The sequence below is a fragment of the Capsicum annuum genome, chromosome 1 (genome assembly GCF_002878395.1).
Source record: "Capsicum annuum cultivar UCD-10X-F1 chromosome 1, UCD10Xv1.1, whole genome shotgun sequence".
Classification (NCBI taxonomy): domain Eukaryota; kingdom Viridiplantae; phylum Streptophyta; class Magnoliopsida; order Solanales; family Solanaceae; genus Capsicum; species Capsicum annuum.
The window spans coordinates 145,083,762-145,097,258 of record NC_061111.1 but is presented as its reverse complement, the minus strand read 5'-3'; the positions used below and the strand labels follow the sequence as shown (position 1 = coordinate 145,097,258).

The 13,497-nt window shown below is 33.3% G+C and overlaps 2 protein-coding genes across 2 annotated transcripts; one reads left to right on the top strand and one right to left on the bottom strand.

The window, feature by feature from the left end:
* Positions 1-1,321: 1,321 nt before the first annotated feature.
* LOC107858522 lies at positions 1,322-8,950 on the bottom strand. The gene is made up of 3 exons (XM_047397251.1): positions 6,237-8,950; positions 4,967-5,236; positions 1,322-1,539 (listed from the first exon to the last, which is right to left on the bottom strand). Exons 1-3 carry the CDS (start codon positions 6,576-6,578, stop codon positions 1,432-1,434), a joined length of 720 nt encoding a protein of 239 aa, XP_047253207.1. The 5' UTR covers positions 6,579-8,950; the 3' UTR covers positions 1,322-1,431.
* A 1,223-nt stretch (positions 8,951-10,173) lies between these two features.
* LOC107839128 (thylakoid lumenal 19 kDa protein, chloroplastic) lies at positions 10,174-12,308 on the top strand. Its single transcript, XM_016682497.2, has one exon. The coding sequence runs from the start codon at positions 11,443-11,445 to the stop codon at positions 12,181-12,183; it is 741 nt and encodes a 246-aa protein (XP_016537983.2). The 5' UTR covers positions 10,174-11,442; the 3' UTR covers positions 12,184-12,308.
* The last annotated feature ends 1,189 nt before the right edge of the window (positions 12,309-13,497 follow it).

Genomic DNA, 13,497 nt, shown 5'->3' with positions numbered 1-13,497 from the left:
TAAAAGACAGCTTTTCATATCAAAATATAAATAATATAAAGTTTTTCAAATAAAAATTCAACAAACAAATGTGATAGATCAAATGCTAAACCATAGCCCAGCTTAAGTATCAAAGATCAATTACTCAACAATTCACAATGGCTGGACATTATTTTCCTCTGTCCTCCTAATAACATCTAAAAACTAATTAATATAATGCATTGCATGATTCATGTTTTTGTTGAAAGATTCAGATTCACTAGTGATATTGTTCTGTTGTTTCATCTCATAGCAACTATCCAAATTTGGTGCGACGGTTATTGACATCAAATTCGTTGTCGAACACGTCACTACCATATATGAAGCATTCGGTAAAAAGTGCAACATAAATGCCACGATCACTGTAATTAAAAAAACAACAAGAACACATGTTAAATATAAATTATATTATATTTAGATGAATCATAGTCAAATGAATTAGAAAAAACACTTGCGCATCTAGTTGTATAGGTAAATATTCATCCAATGACTTATTCTTGTACGAACTTTTATCTAATTGAATATCCGTCTTTTTTAAAAAAATTTAGCTTCGAGAGAAATAGTGGGATAATAAATTTATATGCATCAATAACACCGCGAACATTGGCTCTGAAAGCAGCATCACCCATTGAATCATACACAAATAATGATCTCTCTTTGAAGGTTAATCTTGCCACTATCCACTATCCATTAGCATATAGTATAAATAGTATGTGATCAACAGTGTACCACAGACTTCCACAAAGCAGCCATTCACCTAGTATGTACTTGAAAATGTCATGCTCCGTATTCACCACATCACTATCTCCATTATTTTCAATAAAATTCTTATATAGAGCTTTAATCTTAAGATCAAATAAACAATCAGTTGTAGTGAACATCACTGGAACATCATCAAACATTCCTTTCTTCCTCAGATAATAAAAGCTCACATCTAAATACTGTCATGACATTTCAAACATTACCATATAATTAAATAATCAACTATGTATATTAGACACCACTGATACATGCAACAATTATACACAAGTATCTATTGTTTAAGTATTACTTTTACATACCGATTTTTCCAAGGCTTGGCCACCATATGTGTAACGTCCCGAATCTAGTACCCGGAATGCTACACGGTGCTCATGACCCCAAAGAACCGCAAGCTAACCCATGACTGATATCTGTGTCTGTATACTATATAACATACTGTATAATGCGGAAACATGAACTGAAAGGACATAAGGTTCAAAACTGAGACATAATATCTGATAAAATATGACATCTGGGTGGGGAATGAAATACCTAAAACTAACCAAAATAAACTATCTGCACATACTGTAGTTTGAAAAGCCTGTAATACATGACTGTCCGAATAAGGAGTTGATGAGACATATCCCCAACTAACTCTAACTAATAAATTAATTAATGAGATAAAAAAATGGTCATGTCCTCAAAATATGAGGACTCACTGCTAACTCTGACTGCTGAGACTGGAATGCTACTGATGCTTTGGAGCTTGTGTCTCTGAACCTATGGTATAAGACACCATAACGTAAATGCGTCAGTACTTTGAATGTACTGGTATGCATATGAGGTAGGCTGAATACATGGGGTTCATATGCATGAACAATACTGACTAACTGACTAATATGAATATGAGAATACATGCATGAATAAGTAGTAACTATAACTGAGATCGTGATAACATGAATTTACTGATAACCAACATGACTGGTAACTGAGTTTTGATGAATGATATAACTAATAACATGAGTGGCTATATCTGGCAGTCCTGAATCTGATGGAACTAGCTGAGTTCCGTACTGTTTTGAGTTGACTGTATCTGAAAGTTCTGAATTCTGTAGCTGAAACTGTGGGAAGTAGTTATCTAACTGACATGCCCCTAATACGCCATTATGGCTGAGTTGGGGTCCAATCTGTAACCCCAATTAGAAGGGTGTCAATACTGCACCACTAGTAAGGACAATTTGTGAGTAACCCTCATATAGCAGGTAACTCTAGCGAAGAACGGTGGGAACCCTCATATAAAAGGTTAAGCCACCTCATATAGTAGGCTATGATGTCTCAACCTATGCTGGCTACATATTTCTGGAACGCAAGGATTGCTTCTAAGAATCACACCCTCATATGACAGGTGAGTTCCCATCCTTGGGTTCACTCAGTGTTAATTTCTACTCCTATCTGAATAGACACTGAACATGATTAACTGAACTGACTGGACTGAGTTAACTGAGTTTCATTGACTGACAGAATATTACTGAGGTCTTATAATTGACTGAGATTTACTGAAGTTACTGAGTTTTCCTAAGTCATTAAACTGACTGAATTCTACTGAACATAGCTTGACTGAGAGTATCTTGAGAACCTGACATAGGCTCTAGGCACACAACTAATTGTTGGGTACAAGTACCCCCAGGACTCGATGGAAAGAAACCGACAAAGCATGACTTTCTTGAATACATGACCAACATCACAATCCATAATTCATTTATTAAGGCATTTCATCAAACATGTGATATGCATAATCTTTTACATACATGAGGATTGCATAATATCATACTAGTTGGGCACTTTTCCTTCACATAGGCATTTAATCAAACACATGGTAAGCATAGTATATGTAGACAAAATTATACAACAAATAAACATCATGATTCAACTCTAATTTCATCATCCAAGGGTTTAATCATAGGTTCACATGAATCTACACCTATACTAATCAATTCCACATAAAATTGATCACCCAACTTGGATTAGAATTCAATTGGTCATTATCTACATGAACAAAAGCAAACCCAACATGAAATTCATAAAGAAATCCATACACTTGAACTTTGAAAAGAGATTCTTGGTCTTCATGGACGAAAGGAGTCCATGAATGAATACTATGAATGCCTGGTAGTGAGTTTCTTGAAGTTCGTGAACTTGAAGAATTTGAATCTCTTAGTTATTGAAGAATATTTGAATTTTGTTGCTTAAGGATTGATCTTAGGGAAAAAACCCTAATTTTAATGTTGTGGAATAATAATAAAAATATGAGCCTTGGTCGGATATTACTAGGTATATAACTGGGTGGTAAAAGACTAAAAAACCCCTTTAAAAAATGACTTAAAAATAACTGAACGAAACCTGCGATGGCTCATGCGACAGTCCATCGTTGGATCGACGGTCCTTTATTTCGACCATCGTAGGCGGACCAGGATAGGAACTCACTGCCTAAATAGCGACGGCTTGGGCGACGGTCCGTCAACCTGTCCGTCGCACCTTATCCAGAAACTTGCCTCACTGCCTTGGCTGGACGGTCAAGGTGACGGGCCTTCGCTACGTTGATGGTCCGTCAACCTGGCCGTCGCACCTGGGCGATTCTGGCAGCTTTGAGTAAAACTCCCATAACATTTTACTCCGATACCGTATTTGGACGAAATTGGTATTATTGGAAAGCTTATTCAATTTTCCACATGATAGAAAGTGAAAATTTTAAAAATTCCACATGTATAAAAGTGGGTTCATCTTTCAAAGAAAGCTTCTAACATTCTTGGGATGATTTCAAGCTAGGAAAAGTATGGGGTATTACAATATGCCATCTTGTGAAACCAATCTTTCTTGCTAATAGTCATCTTTCCGAATTCAAATGGAGGATTTAATATATTATCCTTTTTAGCGTAAGAATACTTTCTAAAATTATCACATTATAAATCATAAATGCAATATAATAACTAAAAGCACATTAACTAATAAGTGAAATAAATACGAACTTGTTGCGTGCTCTACGACCTTCGTCCATCCATTCTCTAAATTTATCCATCCCCTTGTTATAATCATCATTCATGTTAAAACTTCCAAATGGGTGCACCCCATATACAACACTCGTCATTGAGGCTCCTCCATTCACACTATCGTCTGATCTAGAACTATTTAGGTGTGGAGATTGATGCAATGGGCCAGTGCGTCTATTTTTTGTAAGATGTTCAGTCACAGTATTTTGTATAACCGAATATAAAAAGTGATCAATCGATTTATCTAAAACTCGACATGTAAACGGATGAATCTAGGACTCAGAAACTTCAATAGAATCCGACGATAAAATATTTCAGCTAAGTCACTGATATCAGCTAGAAGAATTGCTAATATAAACTGAATAATAGTTGTATCACATTTAAAGAATAGCAGATCCATGTTCCAACAACGTATTGTTGTAGACTCGCAATAATTTCAAAATTATAAAAAAAATTATACTTAAACAATATACCACATATAAAATAATAGGTATAATATATTATACTGATAATATTGGTATAAAGATTTCAATAAAGTTAAACGAATATACTATTTAAATGACTGGTATAAGCTATCAAAAGAACAATATTATCATATATTTAAATTTAATAAATATGTAATACCATCTTCTTGGTATAACACATAATAAACTAACGAGAAATTTAATATAAAGTCTCCTAAAATTGTAAGCAGTAGTTAAACATTCAAAGATAAATTTGACCAATAAAAATCTTACTATTATCATTAGCTCCACTGATGGGATCTTCATTCATGATTTGAATGTTATCTAAATGAATAGTAATATTTTGATCATAATTGATATTATTATCATGATATTCATTTTCATGATCAATATTAAGTCCTCTGCATCTATAGTCTTCATCCTGATGTTAAATAAAAACATGAGAAATAAAACAAACAGTATACAGGAAAGAATTTTGATCTAAATGGTATCGATGCAAATTTAATACTTCATGAGCATTATGTTTATCAATTTTCTTGATCAGAACTTCAATGATGTTGAATATTTTGGAATCAGACTCCATCATACATTTCTTTAGACTTTCAACTTCCCGCTTTAACTAAGGAAAGAAATAACATAATTAAAAATTCTTATGAATATAGTATTTTGATAGCTAGAAAAGGAGAATGCACATACCAGTTGAAGGTTTTCTCTTAGATCCTTTTGTCCATCAGATATACGTTTTATCTCACAAAGCAAATTAGTGTTATTATCACGAGGTACTGGATCTGCTTTGCTTTTCCCCTTGTTTGGGACAGGAGGTGGCGTAGTAAAGTCGTCATCATTTAAGTGTGTTGATGCATCAACACCAATTAATTCATCATTGTCAACTACATCCTTAAACAAACCATACAAATCCAACCTAGACTTCTCAAAGGGAGTTGGAAAAATATTCTTCACCATCAACTACATAAATTATTAAAAATAAATAAAAGTTAAATATGTAATTGTTCATAATCTTAATTCATTGTGAATGAAAATATTACTTTCTTGTCTGATAGTATCTCCGGAACCTTTACTGTATTTGGGCTAGCTAAGACTTCCCAATTAAGAATTCGTGGGATTCTTTTGTCAATCATAGTAGCAAATTTTTGTTTCGAATGCACACAATATTCAAAAAAACAACCTTGAAATGCTAGAGGAAATCCATACAACCTACTAAATTTCTTTTCAATCTTTCCTCTTAAAGTATTTTTCAAGGATTTAAAGGTCTCATCAAATGCTACTTTTCCCCATGGGTAAGTTTCATACTCATCAGATTCAACCACTTCAAAATGCCAATTGGGAACTTTATTTTCAGGAAGATCAGACAATAAAAATGAGTTGATGAAATGTAACACAAAAATTTTGATATTATCTTCGTCATTTGCCCAGCGTTTACTTTCAAAAAAATCAGCTACTGTTTGAACAATAATTTTTTTAATGCCAGCAAAGCAAGGCTCGATCATGTTACTTCTTTTATGTGAAGTACAATTTTGATGTGCTGCTCCATTACATTTCAATCCTGTCATGATGGCAAACTCACCTAACCCGAATTGTATCAAGGAACCATTAACTAATAGTCAAATCTCATATGTTCTTTCTTGAATGACCTCCATCATTAATAGTGAGTGAACTAACTGTGCTTGAAAAATAACTGTAGGAAAATTCGGAAAAAGTATTGACGATATCTATTTTTGGAGCACCAAGCTTAGGTTTTTTATGATCTGCTACTTCAAAATAAAAATTTCAGTTCTGCAACACAATAGAAAATTTAAAGGAAATCAATACACAATCTTTATAAACCCTAGGCATGCTGCCTATTGAATTAACCAATTTGTTAATCTCATTTAAATTATCAAATGAACTATTGAAAACAAAATATTGCAGGTAAAGGTTTTAGTCAATATATAGAGAAACACAATACCTTCAATTTAGAGCTTTGTAGTTCATCTACATTTATTTTTTGCCTTTTATTGTTGACACTCAAACATTGTTTTCCAGGTTCAAGTATAATGGATTTTCCTTTTTTGGTATTCTCCAACTTTCTACTACCCATATGCTTCTTCGACTCCTCCTTTCTTCGTTCAACATCAGCATAATCAACTGTCGGAGATGGCAAAATACTTACACTTTGCGTGTTACTCCCTTTCGCATCAGAAACAGGTGTCGGAGATAACAAAATAAAGGTTGGCTCACCAATACGTGTTAATATTTTACCAACTTCATCATCCAAATTCATTTCAATTATTGATTTTTCTTTCTCCATTTTTCAACAAACTATGAATAAAGCAATTATATAACTAACAATAAAAAAATTAATGAACAAGAAGAACTTTTTGTAAAATTATTGCCACATTGAAGCAATACCTCAAAAAAAAGTTCATCAATAGAAGTATAACTACTCCGTACTGTAAATTAAGAAATGGGGTTCGTATCAATTCATAGAACAAATTAAATATAAACATAGCTTCAATTTGCTATAAAATCAATAGTAATTTCAAATATGATTAACCCATGAAATTAGAACTACGAAATACACTATAACTCAATATACTAGATGATATATATACCTTTAACAAATAAAGGAACGTATAAGAGCAAAAATGGAGTTACAAAAAAAAAAGAGCACATAAATCATACAACAGAGATAAAATATTTGGTAGAGAGAGAAAAATTAGGTATCAGTTTTTGAAATTATCGTGAAAAAGGATTTGATAGCAGTTTTTGGAATTATCCTTTTCACAGTTTAAATTTGAAAGTATAATGGGTCCCTTAAATTAAGGTATTTTTGATTAGTTAAAAAATTAAATTAGAAATAATAATTATTTTTGAAAAATTTTAAATTGGCCATACACGTAAAAAAAATCTTTCAGTTTTGTAATTTTTTTAAACTACTATCATTTATGTAGTTAAGACTTAAAAATGGTCTATCTATGTAATTTTTCCCTCTTTAAATGTCCAAAACTCAAAATATTGTCATATTGATATTTTGGTATTTGTCCATTATATCATAGCCCATACTTCATAGCAGTATTTACATTAAATCAAAATTGTGTTATAATTAATAAAATAAGAATATACTATAATTAGAGAACTTTTTTGCACTACGCGCGATTCTTGATCTTTCTTAAATTTATAATATAATGTTTTTAGTTATCTAAATTCTATAATAATCACAAAAATGTACTTTCATTAGCTTGTATTTTAAAAAGTTGATAATTTATAAATAAATAAATAAATTATAATGTTAATTTATATGTGTATTTTGGATTTAAAAATATTGACCGCTTAATGATATGTTGATTCACATTTTCAATTGGGAAAAGACAAAGATCGAAAATTCATGATTGCTTACATGATTTTACAATGTCAACAATCTTGATTTCAATTTATCTCAAATTTGTAATCAACCTCGTTGGTTTGCTTGTTATTTTATATATTCTTGTGAATCCTAAATAATTTTCAATCATAATTAATTTTCATAATTCTTAAATCATAGGTTGTTATCAAGTAAAAGTTAAACTGTAATAGAAGTTTATATAATAAAAGTAAAAAAAGTTTATTAAACAAAATCACCATACATGTCTTTTCTTACTCTTTTTACACTTTGGAGATGCTAATAGTCTTTACTGTTTTACACTTTATTTTTTTACTGCTACTTGATCATTACTGCTACTTGATCACCTCAAAATTTGCTATTGTATAAGAATCATAAGAACTTAAATTCGATCCAAAGAATTCTAGAGCAAAATCTATGATACATTATTGTAGATTATCATATGAATAGCTCAATATAACACTTAGGTTAGTCATTATTATCTTTTTTATTTCTCATCTTTAGCATATTATTACATATTAATAAAATTAAATAAAAGAAAGAGAGAAGATTACCCCAACATATCTTTATTGCCTTCACAAATGGAGAAAAGAAAGAAGTTGAATGAGAATTTTGATGAAACAAACTATGAATCTGTATAGGCAAAATGGAGGACTACCATAAGGTGTCATAAACTTATAAATTAAATTTTGGGGATTATGAAGATTAAAAGGTTAGATTTATTGATATTATTAAAAGTATAATTGAAGAAGTGTGAGTTATAAATAATTACTTTTATTAAAGACATTAAATATAAAAAGAAGAAAAATATTCAAATCTTAGGAGAAATGGCTAAAAAAATCACAAAAAAGATAAATAGTATTGAAGGTCTCTAAGACATGCCACATAAGATGGGCTAAGTGACTCCTTTATATATATATATATGTGTGTGTATGTATATTGATTAATCATAGTTAAACGCAGTTATGTATATTTAAAGATATCATCATGTATATATTAGTTTGATGCAAGTATCCGACGCAAATAAATTTTATTAGAGAATGATGAAATCGAAAGAATGTTATTTCATAGTAACATATAGACCAAACACATCACAAGACACCTAAATTTGGATAGAATTTTCACTTTGGCACCTAAAATCGACGTTTATTTTTGGCACCATAACTAATATTTCGATGTTTTATGTTGACACTTTTTACACAATCAACAAAAATATACGATGTGTGTGCATTACATGCACTGTTGACGTGTAAAGTGGAGAATAATATGATGATATTTGTCATTTTTCTCCAAAATAATTTTTAAATAATTTATTTAATTTTTTTTAAAATAATAAATTACCCCCCCCCCCCCCCCCCCAAAAAAAAAAAAACTCCAACCCAACATCATCTTCTTCAATATCCCCCCCCCCACATCCCCTCCCCCACCCCCCCCCCCCCCCCCCCCCCAACCCCCAACCCGTAAATTTCTAAAACCCCAAATTCCAACTCCTCAAATAAGGACCTTCATTGAGCGCGCACACACATAGATAATTTCTTTATTAATACACACTCAATTGCACCCCACACAACGCCGCCATCGATGGACCTTTACTAAACACACACACACAAAATAATTTCTCCTCTATATTATGATTCATGTGTAGAAAATAGATTCTTTAATCAAATTAGAGCAAAACATAGGTCGGGCCATTTTATATTTTGTTTAGGCAACTGTGTGTGTATGCCTGCACTGTGTAGTGTGTATTTTTTTCTATTCTCTCCTCCTCTCCGTGTATGTATATGTGGAAAAAAATAAAATTTTCAATCAAATTGAGAAAGCAAAACCTAAATAAAAAAATGAATCTTTGATCAAATTGTGCAAAATTCTGATAAAAAGGAGATAATACCCAATTACCCCTGAACTATACCAAAAAATGTTATGACACACCTCAACTTAAAGGGGGTTCTATTATCCCTGAACTAATTAAAAGTGTAATTTTGACACCCCTTTAAGTTGAGGTGTATCATAACCTTTTTGAATATAGTTCAGGGGGGTAATTGGATATTTTTTCATGAAAAATGGTATATTAAATCGAATTGAGAGACACTGAATTGGACATAAATAAAATTAATAGTATAATCTAATAAAAAATTATTAAAATTTATCAAAAGTTTGAGGAATGACGGATATAAGTATAATGACGAAGAAAATGAAAGAAGCAAAAATGAAAGCTGAGGAATTACTGTAACTGAAGGTGCAAAAAATGGTGGCAAATTATAGGAAAAAAGAATGAGGAAGAAGAAGAAGAGAGAGGGGGGATAAGATTTAATAAAATAACCTTACATGCCCTCAAAATGCGTGTAGTACACACGCTATAACGACAGCGAAAGTGTCAAAACGACACACTGAGACGTTAGTTGAGATTCCAAAAATGAACAACATTAACTTTAGGTGTCTGATGATGTGTTTGACCTAATATATATGCATCGGATTATCCGGAGTATGAAATATAAATATAATTAATGGATGATCTGCTAGAGTTTTGTCTTCCAATAATGAAAAAGAGAAAGTATGCGATTAGGAAGTAATTAATGGTAAACGAAATCAAAGAAAGACACGTTTTTTTCTCTCGGTGCACGTTTAGCACACCTTAGATAAAAAAATGCCTCGCCAAGCTCATATCCAGATGAAGATAGGAACGCCGAGGACCAATATGGTCACTCTAGCTAGTACAATTCAATATGAACTTAATCCCATTACATTTGGGAGCTTTCTCCTAGCTAATTTCTTTTGATTACAGAAGAGAGTGAGAAGGATACTCAGATTCAGATTAAAAAAGTAGGTATGCATAAGGAAGTATTAGTCCCTCACCGGTTATAGTTTTTAGGAATTAGCAACTGATATCTATGACTGGAGGTAAGGAAACTATACCGCCATTGATGAAGTTGTCGGAGGACACTAAAGTAGTGAAGACACCAGAATAAGAGGACCAGCCTGAGCAGCGTGTGGGGACATCACAAAAAGGTAAGGATCTCAATTATGTTCCGCCTTCTATGCGTAATGGTAATTTTATGGTGGAGCTGGTGGAGGTGGGCCTCACAGCTCAGGATGATATTGGAGTACTTCGCTTATAGGATGTCTTTGGAGACATGCCTTATGAGAAATCAATAGAGAATTATGTGAGGAATGTTTGAGATTTTGTGACGAAGCCCCGTATTCTGTATCCTATTGACGGATACTACTTTTCTAGTTTAAGACAACTGTTGACCGTGACCTGGTAATTCACTCGGGCCTTACTCTTGTCACAATAAACCGTTCATACTCATGAACTGGATGATTGATTATGAATTTGGACCCAATTTCGTAAGTTCTATCCTTTAATAATTAAGCACTTCAACTTGATTATGTATATCTAGGTACTTTAACTCGTTTTCACTGTGTTAATTGAATATTTGGACTTAATCACTTAGACACCTCCAAAATTTATGTTTTATGTCAGTATTGGATGTACAATGAAAACGAGTTGGACTATTTAATCTTTAGTTGAGAGATCAAGCTATGGCATCTTGATAAGCACTCCTAAAAGTTGAAGTGATTACTTGCAAGCGGAAACCAAGATTTAATATTTGTTCACCACAAAGTAGGAAATATGACGTGGCACCATGGACCATTGATGATTGGTTACAATTGGCTAGTTTTCACCAAAGTATCCCCTCACTAAATGGATAAGATATACCCCATCTTTATGATGACAAAATCCATAAAACAACAGCCTATCCCCTAAGCCAAAGATTTTCACAAAACAATTCACATGGCGAGCATTCTCCACCCCTCATCCTTCCTTTCCTCCTCTTCCTCTTCCTCCACCACAACCACCCCAAAACCACCAGTTCCTCCACCCTTTTCCAGACCCCAAGCCACCTTATCACCACCCACTAAACCCCTTCTAACCAAACTAACCACCTCACTAACAGCCACAGCATTAGCCATCACTATACTAACATCCTCTCCTCCTTCTCTAGCAGATTCCTCCACAACCTACAACATCTACTATGGCACAGCTGCTAGTGCTGCCAACTACGGAGGCTACGGTGGCAACTCCGACAAGAAAGCGTCGGCCGAGTACATTTACGATGTACCAAATGGATGGAAAGAGAGGCTAGTGTCAAAAGTTGAGAAGGGAACAAATGGAACAGACAGTGAGTTTTACAACCCAAAGAAAAAGTCTGAGAAAGAGTACCTTACTTTCCTTGCAGGGTTTAGGCAGTTAGCACCTAAGGATGTGATCTTGAATAACTTGGCTTTATCTGATGTGAATTTGCAAGACTTAATTGCTAATGCTGATGGGGTTACATCAGAAGAAAGGACAGATGAAAATGGGCAGTTGTATTATGATTATGAAATTGATGGAGTTGCTGGACATAGCTTGATTACTGTTACTTGTGCTAAGAATAAACTGTATGCTCATTTTGTTAATGCCCCGGTGCCGGAATGGAAGAAGGATGAAGACACCCTGAGGCACATCCATCAGTCTTTTAAAACTGTTGGGTAATATTTAGGATTGTTTTTTTTGTATTACTATATATGTATTTGCATTTGGAATTTGTCTATAGAGGAAGAGTTTTGGAATATGTAATAAGTGGGGAAGGAAAATCAATGAAGAGATTTTCATGTTCATAGCTTTTATTGGATGTGTGTTTGACAATGGTAAGATTGAAACGCTCAATATAACCACTATCTCTTCAAATTGATGTAGTATCAACTTGTTTTATTCATAAATAGACATACAAACTTGGTCTCAGTGCTTTTAAGCAAGCAGTCAACTTTGAGAGCGCACATCTGGACATTGACATGACAACCAAATATATACTTCAATTCATTTCTGTTGTGTTTCATGACACCCGACATTGATATGACACAAATTTTGGAGGATCTAACTGATCGTTTTGAAAGTTGGAGTGGTCAACTAACACATCATGAGTTGAGGTGTCTAGGTGTGCATATTCAAAATTGACGTGTTTTGTTCTTGGTTGAGGGCAAGTTAAAGTGTCTATCTATGTACTCTACTTTCTTTTTTTTTTTTGGTGTGTGTGTTGGTTCCTACCAGTACATTAAAACTCAAAAGTGAAACATATGAAGAACGGGGAAATGATTTACCTCTTCATTGATCTTTGGAGGAATTGAACTTTCTCAATTCCTTACGAAAAATAGATGGAAGATATAGTGATGGTGAGTGTGGTACAGTGTTGGCATTGAAAAATGAATGAGGCGGCTCACCTCCTTTACAATGAACTTACATCTTGTAAATTGTTCACCAATGAAAAATAATTTTTGACTCACCTGATTTTGAAATTAGGCATTTCCATCTTAGCCAACCTGAGATACCCGTTTGCAGCTTCCGGTAATGAGTAGATATCATAGAACCATCTTGGTTGTTCCATTTTGCTCCCTTGTTAGCGATAATGTGTGCTACTTGATTACCTTCCCTGTATCAATGAGATATTTGCACTTCTTTAAAGTTCTCGAGCAGTAACTTAACAGGAGGAGCAGGATTTCACCTAAGGGGGTTCAATATTTGAACAAAAACTACTTGAAGGGGGTTCAACACTTGCTATGTACACATAAAATAATTTTAATCATGTATAAACAGTACATTTTTCTATTGAAGGGGGTTCGGATGAACCCTAGCCAAAGGCTGGCTCCGCCAGACTTCCACCAGAGAGATTCAGTTACTAAAAAAGCTCTGAGTCTGCCTCAATACTAACTCTGTGATATACATTTCAACTGCACCAGTTAATTCCCATTATGGTACTGCACACATTATTGTAGCCTATAATCTAGACGCATTTTCACTAATTCGCGTCTA